Consider the following 17,823-nt stretch of genomic DNA (forward strand, 5'->3'; position numbering starts at 1 on the left):
GACATTCGGATCGCGAAAATAACATTTAAATTAGTCAAAGTAGCGAATCTATAACATGTCGGCCGATTCGCGGAACGAACCCAACGTCGAAATAGAAAAAGAACAAGAGAGCAAAAAAAAAGCGGAACGAAAAAACCCACCGGATGTTATTGGCCGACTGAAAAAGTGATCCTCGTTTTTTGTTCATTTCTTCAAGATCATTCTTAATCAATCACTTAATTCTGTGTAACTTTGCCTTGATTACTCTCTATTTCTTGGTCTTCCTATTGCAATTTTTTTCCTTAACATTGTTCAAATGATATTGACAAATCTAAGCTGTAATGGTTTCAATTTGTTTTAGCAGTTCATAGCCGACCACTACTTATTGGTCATGACATCAAGCTCTGGTCTATGTATATTTTCTCTCTGGTTTTTATATTTTGTAAAGATGATTGGATCTATACGTTTAATGATTGCTGTGTGAATGCCTATATCAAGTCCTGCATGTTTTCCTTCGATTCTCTTTATTCAACACCTGTTAATCTACTCCCTGTTAGATTTTGTTCACAAAGTCAGTTGTAGGACATTATATCGGACTAATATTTAAAATTTCTTTTATTTTACATGTTTTAATAGCATTGATTACACGACCAGTGAATTTGCTTATATTTTTGTATATCAAATTTTACATTTGCCTTTAGGCCCTGCAGCAAAACATACCTATTAAAAATGTGAGTTAATTTTCATTGAACTGAAGGGAATTACATTTATTGATATACCCTCCGTAACACAAAATTTGTCATATAGTATGAAAAAACTATTTCACAACTAGCGAGGAAAAATATATTCAATAATAATCTTGTTAATAAAAAAAACTAACTAATTTCTAACAAAGTTCTCCTTTTGTCTGACACTTCTTCGCTAGCTCTCATTGCAAACTGCCGTTGGAGCCTTTTATTGTCTAAATGTTGCTAATTCACCCTGCGCCCTGGTTTCTCACAGTTGACCATTTTCAGCCAGACTTTCTTGCGAATTAATGAAAGTGAACTAAGGCGATCTTTCATATGGTTCTTTTTATCTGGACTTTTCGATTCTGACCACATGAATTATCGGGAAATGTAAGTTCAACGAACTTAATTGAAAGAGTGAAAATGTTAAAGAGGATTAAAATACCTCAGTTCGAACTATTTAAGGAGGCATGTGTGTCACGTCTACTCCCAAAGTATGCTGCATCAGCTTCTAATCTAACCAATAGTCAATTACAAAGGATTTTCGAATTGCTCGATTAATTATCCTTAAAAAACTAGACAAACCAGCGGATCTTACAGGCCTATTTCGCTGCTATCTGTGATATCAAAATTATTTTAGAAACTACTGTTAAAACATATTAAACCAATTTATAAGAATATCAGATTTCCAGTTGAGCTTTCGAAATCGCCACTCGACAATCGACCAGGTGCACAGAATAACAGCGGTTGTTAAAAAGGCTTTCGAAGAAAAGAAATAGTACCCTGCAATATTCATGGAAGTCTCACAAGCTTTTGACAGGGTATGGAATTTGGGATTAATCTACAAAATGGGCAAATATCTACCGCGGAATTACTGCCGACTTCTGGAATCATATATTTTCGAAAGAACATTTAGACTCTCGCATGAAGAGGAATTCTGAACACTTAAAACTATGTCGTTGTTGTTGTATGTTGCATGTAGAAAATAATTAAGCTGATTCTATATTATATTCTATCTATATTATATAGATTATTCTATATTCTAGAGGAATATCGCGTTGTATCACTTTATTCGAAACATAGTACGGAGCATCGACAATGGCACACAACACCTTATTTTGGAACCGTTCTATGATGAATATATTATTGCTAGCGGTTTCGAATAGTTTGATTCCATACGACTAAATAGGCTTAAGTATAGATTTATACAGTATTATCTTGTTATCCGATGATAACTTTGATTTGCGCCCGATAAGCCAATACTTTTGGTAGAGCTTAAGTCCAAGTTGTTTGGCGATATTTTTTTTAAATATAAACATAATTTAAAACAATCATCTCGTTATTATACAATTTAAGATTACATTAGGCATGAAGATGTAAATAATTTAAAAAAAAAGAAAAAAAGCGTGGATGACTTTTTCGCGAGCCTCCCAAAATCGCCATCTCCTGCCTCGCACTCGCAAAAACTCTTCGACGTGGTGGTCCTATTCGCATTCACGGTCGCTTCCCTTGGCCCAAAAAACTAGACCATTATTCTTATATCTAAACCAGTTTAATTAGTTTCCACCGAAAATCAATCCATCGCGAGAGATGTGGCGTTGTTTTTTTTTTCTTCTTCTTCTGCTCCTTCGGCCCGTTCGACCGCAGCACATGCCGATTATTTATCGATATCCGACGATTAAAAAGTAACTGTACGCGTCGTAAAAAATTAGCGCTCGTTTCATAATCCTTTTCAATGTTTTGCGTGAAGTCTTGCTTTTTTTTATTAGTCGGATTAATTAAGCAATATGGATCGCGGGGTAGGGGACTAATTGGCCGCGTTTACAACAATGTTGACCGCTTTCGACTTCGGGAGGCTTTAAAGGGCAATTCGTGACGAGAAAAAATGTCTTTTTATGGATTCTTTATGTTAACACTTTTTTTTCTTAAATTGGTAATCGGTTTACTAATTAAGTAGCTTAATATATGGCGCTGCTTTTATAGTTATGTTATATTTTAGATCCCACTGTCCTTCTAAAGGTTTTTTTTATGTAAAAAGCACATGGCATATATATTAGAACTATTTATTAACTACAAACATCTAGTAACTTTTTCTTCATGTTGTTTTGAAACTGAAAATACAGCACAGTTTTCATGTATAATTTAACATTGGTTCAAAGGGTTTTTGTTCAAAGTCCACTGTTGTCGAGGTGTTGTAGTACGATCTCTGTTGGTGTTTTTTCCGCAAACAATGACCTTTAGACCTTTTTAGATATCCTCATTTTGAATATGCCATTAAGGATTAACAACACATTTTTTCTTAATTACATCTTACATTATTTATGCTTAGTAAAATCTTAATATCCAAATTAATTTATTACTAATGTTCTGTTGTACTTGCGTTAATATAAGAAGAAGGCGAGTATGGGACTAAAACATCACTACGTATTTCCTAAAATAAAATAAAACTAAACTACTTAAGCTAAAGTTGATAATACACCTATACACTAAACAAGTTCATGTGGTTTAGTTCGCTTCAATCTTGTGATTTCCTGAGTATTGTCCAGTAACTGTATTGCTTCCACGTTGCTGTGATATGGTAGCCTTATTGCATGTTTCAAGGCGAAATATTGGATCACATTGTATATCCACTTGACTTCGACGTCATCGTGCTGTTCTTCATTGGCTACTAAGCGATAAGTATTAGTAATTGATCGTAGAACTGTGTTTTGGCTGCGTTGGATTACTAGTCAGTTTGATGTTTCACCCCTCTTCCGATTAAACAGTAGAGTTGCTTGACTTTGAGTCTAATCTACTACCATCTACCATCGAAATATATTCCGAGATATTTAGCTGATACTACTTGAAAAATCGGGCATCCCTCAAGTGATATAATTAGGTTTTTACCATTTCACCACAACGTAAAATTAAAATGAACAGATTTGGAGTTATTAAGCTGTATCATTCAGTCAATTGCTGCTTGTTGACTGCTACTTGTACTTTTTCTTGATAACTGTGTCGTCAGAAAATATTCCAAATACTGTTTCTGTTATTGTTAAAATATCAGCAGTATAGAACAGATATAGAAGTGATCCTAAGACACTACCCTGTGAAACTCCAGCCGAAATAGGTTTAACTGTTGAGAATGCCCCTTTATAAGATACTCAAAGTTTCTTTCGAAAAGATATGTTTCCAGTAGTCGATAGCAATTCCGTGGTACCAATTTACTTATTTTGTGCAGCCTTAAGAACACTTTAACAAAACTTCCAGGTATATTGCAAAAGGTCTTTGTTAGTCCTATACTATTCAAAACAAAGCTACCTCAAAAAATTTCCATTATAGCAAGAAATTCAAACAAGCAATATTAAGGATAACTGGTGGTTGATGAAAATTGATACAACTCCGGTCATTCCCACTAAGAGTTATCAGCTCATAAATATTACGATACCTGCCATTTGAATAACATTCTTTGTTAATCATATTAGTTCGAGATCAACAATATGTATTGTGACCTTTTTCTAGTCTCTAAATAATGATGATTCAAACACATCATTCGATTCATCGCAAATTTTTTATGTCAGTAATTTTTATTAACCTGTCATTATTTTCACGAAATTGGCAGCAGAAAACTCGAATATCACATAATAAAACCCATACTTTTACTACCTATACGAAAGAAGTGCCGAATACCTGTCCAATAAAGATATAAATGCTCATAATATGAATATTTGGAAGAGAGACAAAAATCGTTGTTAGAATGTGTTGGAATTTACATTTTTGAAGAAGTCCACTTATTTTTTGGAATAATAAAATATGTACTTCCCATTGTATAACTTCATAACTGAAGGCTTAATAAAATCTATTATACTACAATTCGATTAAACCCAAAATCCTTTATATATCTCTATAAATTTCATTATCCTGTGATTATATCTAAAAAATAGCACCAAAAAGACTTGAAAATGGAAAAAAAATTCTATATTTTCACAATATATCGTGTAAATGCAAGAAAACAAAAACCGCTGTTAAAATTTATGTTTACATTTTTTAGGATATGTGACACAAATGCAAATCCACTTGTTTTTGGAAAGTAAATTGAAATTCACTTTTCATTTTACAAGTTATGAATTAGAGGCTACTAACGACATCTAGATTACGATTTAAATATTAGGAAATCTATCTAGTTAGCGTAGAATAAATACTATAATCTTTAGTTGGTAGCGAATTATATTTTTATTAGAGTAATTTAATTCGCATCATCATGTTTTCTAATTCTAAACCAGCATTCATACTAAAAAAGTCGGTGATTTTTTGACTGAATATATCGAATGAATGAAAAGGACTTCAGTGGATACTTCAAAGGATAGTCACCCATATTTATTCATCCTTAATTAAACAAAAATATTTAACCAAAACTAATAAATTTTGTGTTTTGTTTCAGACGTTCCTGAAATTCCTAGAGACATCATCATTACGGAACGACGTAAACGAACCATACACATCGAATGGACCGGTCAGGCTCAACGTAATGCTGCGGAAGCAGGCGGCGTCGTGATATATCTAATCGAGGAGCGTCACCATTCCGGAAAGCATTTCACCGAGAGCAAACTGTCAAAATGGACGCCGTTCGTGCGAACGAACAAAACCAGCTGCGTGCTGAAAAGGATCGTGAAGCCGGGCAGCTGGTATCTGTTCCGTGTGGCGGCAGTGAACGGAAACGGAACTAAAGGATATTCGGAAAGTTCGACCCCATTTAGTATCAGCATCAGTAAGTTATTATTTAAGAAGAAATATTAATCATAGTTCATCAAAAATATTAAAATCCTTTTCCCGGAATTTTTTTTTATTAACAGAAAAGCCACCAATCAGAGTGAGTCGATATTTGACGAGTCAATTCATTGTTTTTAATGATTATTTTTTGAATTGTGTGAGCAGATTAAGAAGGGAGGCGAACTTGATGGGAAATATATCTTTCTTCTTTAAAATGGGTTTTTTCCATAAAACTGTATATCTAATGGGCCTAAAGGGTTGTAATGATAATCTTTAGATCAAGTCGTGACCTTGTGTTTAAACTGCTCTGCTCTTTTTCTAACATGATTTTTCCAATTTAACCTACCATCGTTATGCATTCCGAGGTATTTAGCTGATTCTGTTCGAGGATCATTTCACCGCAATCTAAAATTAATTCATACATGTTTGGAGCTATTAAGCTGTATTTTCCAGTCTCTAGTCTATTTGTACATCTTATCGACTGCCACTTGTACTAACACTAAATAGTTTGTAATGATAATCTGAGTTTATTACTTAACAAGTTTGGGTGTAATTCATGATAAAAATTCGTTTTGTACGCCCAAAAGCTGACACTAATATTTTTTTGCCCGATTTCTGGACATACACTGGTTTTGGGAACAGAGAGATAAGTTTACACCACTCCCTAGTCTCTTATTTTAACTCGATATCATAACTTCATTCGTAATGAGGAACGATATACAAAATCGTTTTTCTTTTGTTTAAAGTATCAGTGAAATATATTTTAATTCCATTGTTTTTCGACTTATGCAACGATTAAAAATGCATACCAAAAAAGTAAAATTAATATGAATCATAATAAACATTTTATGTTATATTTTAAAGTCTCCTTTATACTAACTAGGATTTATATGGACCGAACCTAATAATTAACGAGTTACTGGCATGACTAAGATCATTTTCCTTTGCGGATTTTGCACTATTGCCTTTTGTGCAATCACAAACATAAAGTACATCCATGCCCCAGCAGGATTCATTAACCATAATACACTTCTTCTTTAATTTCAACAAAATAATGTTTAATGAATAAGTAATCCAATTTTATTTTAATAAAATAACATTTCTTCGAGAAATTAATTATCCTTGGAATAAACCATTTCTTATTCTAAAAGTGTCAACATTCAAGAAGAAATAGAAACATTATTCTCACATTAATAACTTTCCCTTAGTTCTTCAAGAAGTGTAACATGAAGGCAAAAATGTAAAAATTATTCATTAATCCAAATATTCTATTTTTGCGTCTCCAAAGAGATATGCTTTACACTTTACTCACTTCACATAAAGTTTTTGGTAACTACATCTATAATAAATCAATAGAAATGTAATTTAATCAATAAATTGTATTTTAGGTGTAGTAGAAAATGTATTTTTTAGAGTAGGTGAATGCATAACAGCTTAATGTACGTCCAATATATGAAGACGTTGAACAAGAACTATAGATTATTAGGAAAGAAGCAATTGCCTTTAAGTTCTTACAACTATCTTTAATTAATTCATATTCTTTCGTTTTTACAATTTGACATAAAAAAGACTACCAAAAAAATATTTAAAAAACTTATTTGAAACAAAATACAATTAGAAATTAATTTTAATCATCTGAAATAAATACTGTGCAAAAAGAGAAAGATACCAACGATTCCAATTCAAGTGACAGTTGGGTGGAAAATATTACCGAAAATGTCTGAAGAAGGCGTTGATAAACACAGTAGTTTACTACATCTTTTATTCCCATTCTAAATGTCCAATTAATCGTCATTCTGACCGTATTTTATCACGTATTTATAGACGTTGTATCCACCTTAAAAAGAAGCAATGTAAAATAAATCAAGAGGAACATTTTTATTCTTCCAACATTAATGGTTTTTTTTGGTTGGCGATTTTAATTTTAGCTTTCACAATGTTAAAACAAGTATTTCTACAATATAGTGCTTAATTTATATCATTTAAATGTAAGTACAGTAAGTTCAATAAGTTTTGTCATACAATACGAGAAAGATTATGTTAAAATATTATTTAAACATTATTTTTGTCCTTATTCAATGAAATTACACGAAATGAAATTATATGTTATTAATGTAAATTATATGAGAAAGAGTAGTTGATTTGAAATACCTTTCATCAACTCTTGAACAAAAAGGTTGATGCAAATTTTGTCGAGTTATTACTCAACTCTCAAGTTGAGTTACACTCAACAATTTCAACATAATGTGTAACAAGAAACGTTCATGCCGGCTTGGTTGGCGTAGTGATAAAGGCGATAGGACGGTTCACCTACTGTTGCGATAGTCGCGGGTTCGAATCGCGCTGGGACATGGTAGTAAATTTATGTTTGTGATTGTTTAAAATTTGTGATTATTTTACTCAAGAGTGCAAAATCCGACAGGGAAAATGATCCCAGTCACGCCAGTAACCGGGCTGGGTAAGACCGGATGTCTTATAGGATGATTTCTAAGTTGGTCACTCGTCAATCTCTAGGCTCAATGCCGAGGACCGTGGTTCGAAGCCCACGTTAAACTGTAAGTCCAGTCCAGATAAATCCCTTTAAATTATTTATATTTATTGATGGTTGTTTTACCAAAATAGCTAATTTTAATATTTGGGTAAAAAAGGTCACAAATTGTAATTTTTAAGTTAATTTTAATAATGACCTTACACCGTTATAAAAGTTCTGCAATACTTTATTAAGTACTTAGACTTTATTAGTATTAATTACCCGTCTTCGTTGACGTAGTGGTCAAGGCAACAGCACGGTCCTCCTAGCGTTGCGATAGTCGCGGGTCCGAATCCTGTTGGGACATGGATGTATTTTATGTTTGTGATTGTAACTGTAAATGCCTGTAGGCAATAGTGAAAAATCCAACGAGGAATACCTATCCCAGTCACGTCAGTAAACAGACTGGGTAAGACCAGATGTCTTCTAAGATGGCCTCTAAGTTGATCACTGGTCAGTCGATAGACTTAATACCGAGGGCCGTGGTTCGAAACCCATGTTAAACTCTAGGTCCATTTCAGATAAACCCTCGTTGGTAAAAAGAGACTTTTTTTTAAAAAGAGATTTCTCTAATTTTGTTCTGCCTTAAAAAGAAAATACGCAACTTCTTTAGAGCTTTTATCGATGTATAATTACATCAAGGAACCTCACACCATCAATTCACATTAGAATGCCTAAGTATAAAACAGAATTATTTTAAAAATGTATAGATAAGACTTATACTTATAGAAACCGTCCAGTGGAACCAAAACAACTACGGCACGAACAGATTTAAAGCCTTTTAGTCCTCTCCACTATCCAAATCACACTATTTCAAACGTCACATTTTTTGTTTCAAATCCAATATTTCTGAAGGAATTGTTTTTATTCTGGGTAAAGTAAATACTTAGAATGGTCATAAAGTAGTTTTTTAAATAAGTCATCATGCTTGTTATAATACGTAACATTATAAACTAAAAATATTTATTTTTATATCATGAAAATAAAACACCGTTGGAAAAAGAAATCGGTCTATTTCTTATAGAGTTTAAAACAGGTCGAAATATCGGAGCTTGTTACCGGAAATTGTGCAATACGACGCGGTGGTGGTTCCACTGGTTTCGTAATAAAGATGAAAGCCTATGACCAGTTAATGGCGATATCGTCATAAAAACAACAGTTATCCAATTAGTCGTAATATACTCGATGTCTTTTCACTTTATATGCCTCAATTATGATTTATCTTTTTAATAGGTGCGATTCGAAGGGAATCGGCCATCTCTTTAAAGAAATCTTGAAGTTCCACGTCTATATAAACGGTAATATAGAGAAATTATCAACTTTTTAATGGATTGATACAGTTTCTTTCTTTTAATTGCGTCATAAGCGTCCAGAAAGACCACAAAGATGATGTGGATGTCTAGATTTTCTAGAAATTTCGATTTTAAATTATGTTTATAACAATAGTCTACTCATCGGGGTGCCTGACATGCGAAATCATACTTTATGTTGAGTTCGCCACGTTTCTTTCTTATATGATCCTTCCATCTGAGCTTAACATCCAGGTTTATGACGATGTATTTTGCTGTGTTAGCATATGAAATTTACATGCCTGAACGAAGACATGTTATCGATTTTGATTTTTTTTATTTCATTTGCGCTTTTCTAGTCCAGATGACATATAATTTGCTAATTTGCCATTTTTCAATAGCAAATTAGATTTTTCAGACATTTCAGATTTGTACTACTAATATTACTATATCATCAGCAAAGGTGGGAATTATGTTATATAATGGCTGTGGGGAGATAACTGATGTAAAGAAGATAGAGTCCAGACTACAACACGCTTCCCTGTGAGACGCTAAAACCATATCAGAGATCTGAGTAACAGGTCAATTGAAAAGTCCCCGGCCTGACATATAGATGGCGCTACTCGAATTAAATCCATATATTTTTTAGTTAGACCTAACCCTCAAAAGATACGTTTATAAAATTGACAGCTGTCGAATCATTAGTTTGTGAATTATATCATTTTGAGTGAAGCAACGTTTGTTATTGTGAAAAAAATGGATAAAAAGGAATTTCGCGTGTTGATAAAATATTGCATTTTGAAGGGAAAACATACAGTTGAAACAAAAACTTGGGTTGATGCCGAGTTTCCGGACACTGCCCCTGAAAAATCAACCATCAACGATTGGTATGCTCCAAAGACGGTGAGCGTAGTGGATGCCTAAAAGATGTTGTTACCGACGAAATCATTAAATAATCCACAAAATGATTTTGAATGACCGTAAATTGAAACTGAATGAAATAGCAGACACTCTAAAGATATCAACTGAACGTGTACATCATATCATTCACGAATATTTGGGTATGAGAAAGGTATGTACACTTTGGGTGATCAAACGTAATAAACCTAAGTTTTTGCGTCGATATGTGACAATTGATGAAACATGGCTCCAACATTTCACTCCGAAGTCCTATCGACAGTCATCCGAGTGGACTGCACACGATGAACCCGCTCCAAAGCGTGGGAAAACGCAGCAGCCAAAAACGTCCACATTTGCAGAAGAATAAAGTGCTACATCACCAAGACAATGCACCATGTCAAAAATACATGAATTGGACTTCAAATTGCTTCCTCATCCATAATGTTCTCCAGATCTGGCCCCCAGTGAATATATTCTCTTCTCTGATTTCAAAACAATGCTCGTTGGGAAGAAATTTTGGTCGTATGAAGAGGTGGTCGACGAATCTGAGGCCTATTTTGAAGCAAAGGACAAATCGTACAACAAAAATGGTATCGAAAAGTTGGAGGGTCGCTATAATCAGCGTATGACCCTTGAAGGGAATTATGTTGAATAAGAAAATTAATTTTGCCAAAAAATTTGTTTTACTATGGTAGCCCAGGGACTCTTCAATTGACCTGTTGTATTAGGCGATATTACTTAACAAAGTTCTCCAGATTTGACGCATGCGTATATACAGCTTTATGTACATACTCCTTTTTTATATATAAATTATTTTTTGTAAATATATATTCACAAATTTGATAAGGAGGGAAATATACATTAATAAATATTGGAAAATTTTATTGAAACATTTTATTTAAAAAATTATTGAATAAAATGAAATAATAAAAATATAATTACTCCATGTCGAAGAATTAACATGAACTCCAAGAATCATATAAATAAACATACCGTAAAAAGGACCAAAATCCTTTAGATCAAACACAGCCAATTTAGATAAAAATCTTCAAATATGTTCAAGTGTAATGGCTATTATTCTTGATTCACAAACTCCATTAATGAATTGACTACCTTTCCGATTAATTAATTACGAGCTTTCGATTAACATATTGTACATTTACTAGCCCAAAAGGAATGGATGATGTACTTTTAAACTGAAATAAATCTCCAGCTATACTCTTATATAAAAATTCGTTCCCCTTTCTTTGTTCGTCGTTGCTAAATTTAAATTTTGTTTATTTGATCCAAATCTACTTTTTTAGCAAATGTAATTATTCCGTAATATCACTCTCCACTACTCTTGTAACGTAGCAAAATCCTGTGTAATTTCTTCTTTTCTCTTTCTCTGAATTTCATATTCTTCGACTTTTATTCTTAATAAATTCCAACTACATCTCATCCATAAAATAAAAAATAAATCATTACTAAAATATATCGTATTTCAAATGAACGTCTAATTATTGCCAGTTGCTACAATTTTTATTGACAAATGATTCGATAATGACACTTCCAATACAACAACAATCATTTTATTCTCTGTTCTTGTTTTCATTAAATTTTAACATATGTTGATACCTATTCGATGTCGTTAAAAATGATGTGTTATAACTTTGGCAGCTAACATTGCCACTATAAATAAAATTGATGCTATTTAGATTTTATATGTAATTGGATTAATTTAACTTTACATTCTGAACTTATCCTAGCTCTTCCATTAAACCACCAAGAATAACATAACAATTTAATTACTATTCATGAATGTAACACAAAATCTAAATATTCTAGATTTATTTGTTGTTTTCACTTGAACAACTGTATTTATCGTCTCGAATGTACCGCCATTAGAAAAGAAAGATATTACAGTATATTCTTTCAAAGGCTTTATTATATACAGGATAGTGCGCATGCGTCACATCCGGATATTCTTGTTAAGTAATATATCCTGAGTATATTCCTACATTTCTAACATGAAAGTATCTATCAATCCAATGAGATTTTAGGTACAAGTAGAAATTCTTATGGATATGTTACTTTATTTTATATAAAATTTAAATTAATCTGAAAGCTGAAAAACAAGTTATTTAATATAAATAACAGTCAGAAAATTGTTGACATCAACTGTATTCATTTCTAGCGCCAAAACCACCAAAAGCACCTTTAAATATGACGGTCGGTCCCCTGTTCAAAACGAAAAATGGCAGCTTAAACGTTGAACTGAAATGGAAAGAGCCGCCGTCAGATCTCCCCGTTCAAAGGTACAAAGTATTTTGGAGTATACGATTACATGGGATAAAAGCATTGGATTCTGTATTGGTTCGTCACCAAGTTGTTCCTAAGGTAAGTGAAGATGTTGGAATATAGGTAATAATAATTTAAAAAATATGTATATTATTAACAAGTAGAATCGTGTAATAAATACTTCTAATACAAGTATAATTCGGATGGTAATATTTTCCATATTTATTAAGATCTAATTGGTCACTTAATGATTCAAGACTTCCTTCTAAATCAGCGTTTAAACTATTCTTATTCCATAGACTAAATATTACTCCTTGACAAAGAATCAAACAATGAAGCGAATGGTGAAGAATTTGGCTACAAAGTCAAGTTTAATGAGTATTGATATTAAATATGAGATTAATATATCATTGACGTATTGATATCAATGACAAAAAATAGTCCAGATGAATAGAATAGATAAATAGTTGAAGATTAACCAACATATTAATAATTTATGGACCAGCTAGAAATTAATACCAATCGATGAACAATGCTTTATTAGCTTAAAATTCTTCTATAGTAATAGATCATTCAAGAAAACCTAAGACTGATATATAGATGACTATATCTCTAATCATTCCTAGTCTAGTAGTAAGTCTTCAAACAAAACATTTCAACATTGCCTACTTAGTGATTTTAACAAAATAACTTTTGTTATTTTTAAAATAATGAACAAAATAGAATCGCGTTTTACGAATCGACTCAGCTACAACTTAGAACCTTATTTGATGCTGTCTAAACGAAATAAATAGTTTTTCTTGAGTGGATACATTATCAAAAATGCATTACAAATTATTACACTTCTGATTCAGAAACATCGTCAGCTGCGTATCCAACAGCCGACCCAAATAACCAAATGCTGTTTATTGGCAACATTGAAAATGAAAAAATCATTAATACTACATACCTTATTGCATTGGATCGAAAAGTGCTGATACACTAACATAATACACAGTATCACAACTAATTGCTTTTCTTCCCATCGTATAATCTAGATATAACCGCCCTGACTGCTTACAGATCGCAAAACAATGCTCCAGGGAAACAAACTTCGCTCAAATGAAGAATTATTTCCCGAAGCTGAAGCCTAGTTTGAAACAAATGAGAAATTGTCCTACGAAAAAGGTTTAAAAATTATGTATAACTCTTTAAAATAATTTGTTTAATTAATTAGGCTGAAGACTTATTAAACGATTCCTTAATGAGAATGAAGAGGTCGTGCAGACAATTCGAAGTAAAAATTATGTATTACCCTTTAAAAAGCATTAACAACACAATGGTTGATTAAATCAACAAAGAGTGCTATGAGTTACTAAAACTGAAAGATTAACAGACATTCAGAAATTTGAATGAAAATTTTCTTATAAATTGATATCACGCGAAAGATTGAATAACTAAATATTTACTGTAATAAAATAGAATAACCTTTTCTATGATTTATTTTGCATAATTATTACCCCCCCGGCCAATTACAGCACAACCTAATCCATGAAAATTCAAGGACTCCATGAAAATAACTGGAATTAGTAATAATAAATCACCAACAGGAATTAATCATTCGAAATGTCGCCTTTAATCAAATCGTTACGAATCCCAGGACCAAACTAATATACATAATCCACTCCTAAATATCAAATGACAAATGATAAGGCCTCAAAACCGCGTTATTCCCGTGATAAATTCTATTTACCAGCTCATGTGGCGACTTAACAGCGTCATTAATTACGAAGGTGCTATCATTGGATAAAGCTCGAAAGGGAATAGGTAAAAATACGTACCCACACGGATGATTAGTTAACAGAAGTCAAAAGTAGGCGAAGTAAAAGTCGCCAGCTTCTGATTGATATTAACTCCATGAAAAAAATGACGGAAAATTTATTAAGCCCTGTTTCAGCAACTAGGTGGGTTGATAAATACCTCACTGATGAATTTCAATAAAACTCCACAAATAATAAGTCACAATAAATATAATTGATAATTCTTAATGTATATAAACTTTTTTCTATTGTTATAATGGTGTTATTAATAACATTGTCCGTTCTATTCACTCATTCTTGCGGCGATTTCATTATTGTAACCCTTTTTCGGTATGCAAGTACATCCTACGACCACCGACACGTATTCGGGCACCCATTCCTCCTGGAGGCTTTCCGGAAACGCAGCTTCTTGCAGCAGCATACTGTCGACTTCGTCAGTCTGTGGATTTCTTCGTTTTATTACTTTCAGCTGGTACTTCTTCGGTTGGCATCGTTCAAACATACCGCAGGAGTTTTTCTTACATAATCCCGTTTGGACATATCTGATAAAATAAATTCGGTTTCTTTTTAGACATTTTTAATTTTCATTTTTTTTTTGTTATGCATTAAAAAAGAAATAAATGAGAATCTACATCCTTAAAATTAATTCACCTTTTCGTAATAGTTGACTTTAAACTTGTAAAATATGTATAGTAACATTTAATCAATGAAGGTATGCTGTAAAGCTTTTGAAAGGTAGTCATTTACTGTGTCAAAAGTTATTACTCTTTCTAAATAAAAGTTCTAGAAGTTCTAGTTTCTTCATATTTGGCTTTTGACTTATTATTATATTTCTGGAAACAGAAAAATGCAGAGAAGAAATAGAAAATTGATTGGTTGATATGATGATGAGTACTTAAGTCAGTTGATATTATATATGCCAGTCAATATCAGTGCTGATGAATCAAAATTCTTCTAATACTTCTCCGCAGATCCAGAAAGTACTGTTAGTACCAAGAAGCAATAACATTTTGAATCAGTTTTTTGTCAGCCTTGACAAAAAAAAGTAATACTCTATATTTAATACCTAATTTGGATAATAGTAATTGCAATTATGGAAACTCCAAAATACGTTGTGGGATATTTCTTTCTCCTAATATAAAAATACATTATATAGTGTATAAACGATGATTCGATGAATCGATTCATACTCCTATATCATTTTTTTCGATTTTGTACGATATACGAAAATTAAAAAAACTATTTATAATATATAGCTACTGAATTATTAGTGGATATTTACAATAGAGTAATAGAGTATGAAAAAAGAACAAATCTCACATGATTGGCAAATATCACTCATTGTTTGATTGTAGGGAGAAAGAACGAAAGAAAAGGGAAAGAGCTTAACAGTATAGCATATACTGATTTGGAAAAGGAATATTGGTGTTTTTTTATTATAAATGTATACATATTTTACTAGATGCAAATTATTAAATAAATTAATTCAGTTACCTTGGATACACGTCAGCTCCCAGATCCATTAGTCTCAAATTAATCTTGCAATTACACGAACTACCGCTCAATGTCTCCAAAAACTGCGACAGCCTCTTAGATTTCCCGCCCTGTAACACTTTGATCATATAAAATAATCATAGACAGTACCGGTACTCACTATTGGGAGAATTCCTGTTTTCAGTTTTTTGGATAGAGAATTGTAAAGCTCGGCGTCTTTCTTGCAATACTCTTCCAGTTCTTCCGGACATTTGTTGGTGCGTAAGTTATCTTTATCGCCGACTTCCTGGAGTTTGTTCTCTTCATTCCAGTAAAGGGAGGCGGTTAGTTTGTTTTTCGCCAAACACAAGATAAAAACGATGTAAAGAATCTATAAAAAATAATATTTAATTTTGCAATTATTTTGCAATATTATTTGTTAGCAATAAATAGTTTGCGTACATTTAAAAGGTCAATTGAAAAGTCCCCGGCCTACCATAGTAAAACACATTTGGCAAAATTAGTTTTTTTATTCAACATAATTCCCTTAGACGGTTATACACTGATTTTAGCGACCCTCCAACTTTTCGATACCATTTTTGTAGTACGATTTGTCCTTCCCAGCGAGCATTCTTGAGGTCTGGAGAATACTGGGGATGAGGAAGCAATTCGAAGATTTTTGCCATGGTTTTCACTGACTTGTGACATGATGTAATGTGTTGGTTAAGTAGCACTTACTTTTTCTTGAAATGCGGCCATTTTTCGGCGATTTCGTCCTTCAAATGGTCCAATAACGCTATGTAAGAGTCGCAGTTGATGGTCCTTCCTTTTTCAAGGTAGTTAATGAAAATTATTCCATGCGCGTCCCAAAATACAGACGCCATAACCTTGCCAGCCGACTGTAGCGTTTTCCCACGCTTTGGAGCGGGTTCATCGTGTGTAGTCCACTTGGATGACTGTCGATTGAACTTCGGAGTAAAATAGTGGAGCCCTGTTTCATCCATTCTCACATATCGACGCAAAAACTCGGGTTAATTACGCTTGATCATCTTCAAACATTGCTCCGAATCATCAATTCATCGTTGTTTATGGTCAAAAGTGAGCTCGCGCGGCACCCATTTTGCACAGAGCATTCTCATATCCAAATATTCGTGAGTGATATGATGTGCACGTTCAATTGAAACTTTAGAGTGTCGGATATTTCATTCAATTTCAATTTGTTGTCATTCAAAATCATTTTGTAGATTTTTTTTATGTTTTCGTCGGTAACAACCTCTTTTGGTCGTCCAGTGTGTTCACCGTCTTCGGTGCTCATTTCACCACGTCTAAACTTAGCATACCAATCCTTTAAAACTGTATTTTTCCCTTCAAAAAGCAATATTTCATCAACACGCGAAATTCTTCTTTCACAATAACAAAAGTTGCTTCACTCAAAATGCTATAATTCACAAACTAATGATCAGACAGCTGTCAAATTTATACACGCATCTTTTGAGGGTTAAGGCTAAAAATTGACCAAATTCAATTGACCTGTTATACAATGTATCTTCAATGGAGAAGCGGGAAGGAATATTGTTAATAAGTTGAATAATGTTGAATAAATTATATCATCTATGTTCATCTTGACGATTAAATAAAGAAACAAAATCTTTGAATTCTGGGTTTCGCAAATCCACAAGTGATAAAAGAGTTATTATATTCGATATGCTGTTTATTTTTCGAATGGTATTAAAATGACTTTCGAAATGAAATTGGCAACTGCATTATAATAAAGAGAATACTCCATTATTTGTATGTTCATTGCTTGAAACTTTACACTTACATACGATCAAATATGGTTCCAATAGGAGGGAATTATATTTAAGTAAGCCACAGCATTAAAATATATACAGATATAGTTTAATGGTATATTCAAGAATAAATACATTATTTCTTCTTTATAAATTATTTTTGTTGTATATAATTATTAGCTTACCTTATTTAAAAGTAACATATTTATAGATGTGTAATATACTATGAACACAAATTAACTGTATATCAAGCCTTCTGGAGCATGTCTTTTATAGTTATAGAGGGTTGTATTGTAACCTGTAGAC

The 17,823-nt window shown here is 32.6% G+C and overlaps 2 protein-coding genes across 2 annotated transcripts in view; one reads left to right on the forward strand and one right to left on the reverse strand.

Annotated features, from left to right (window-relative positions):
* The window catches only part of Kal1 (anosmin-1 Kallmann syndrome 1), a 62,080-nt gene that overhangs the window by 40,418 nt on the left and 3,839 nt on the right, over nucleotides 1-17,823 (forward strand). Inside the window, exons 4-5 of the mRNA XM_076395333.1 lie at nucleotides 5,128-5,454; nucleotides 12,352-12,554. Of these exons, the coding sequence (XP_076251448.1) occupies nucleotides 5,128-5,454; nucleotides 12,352-12,554 (530 nt within the window). The remainder of the gene's footprint in view (nucleotides 1-5,127; nucleotides 5,455-12,351; nucleotides 12,555-17,823) is intronic.
* On the reverse strand, nucleotides 14,447-17,805 carry LOC143190777 (prothoracicotropic hormone). Its single transcript, XM_076395336.1, has 4 exons — nucleotides 17,703-17,805; nucleotides 15,909-16,118; nucleotides 15,749-15,858; nucleotides 14,447-14,796 (listed from the first exon to the last, which is right to left on the reverse strand). The coding sequence occupies exons 1-4, from the start codon at nucleotides 17,718-17,720 to the stop codon at nucleotides 14,538-14,540; spliced, it is 597 nt and encodes a 198-aa protein (XP_076251451.1). The 5' UTR covers nucleotides 17,721-17,805; the 3' UTR covers nucleotides 14,447-14,537.

This window comes from Rhynchophorus ferrugineus, unplaced genomic scaffold (assembly GCF_030347505.1).
Source record: "Rhynchophorus ferrugineus isolate W39M unplaced genomic scaffold, kcgeb_rfMv2 rfM2, whole genome shotgun sequence".
Classification (NCBI taxonomy): Eukaryota; Metazoa; Arthropoda; class Insecta; order Coleoptera; family Curculionidae; genus Rhynchophorus; species Rhynchophorus ferrugineus.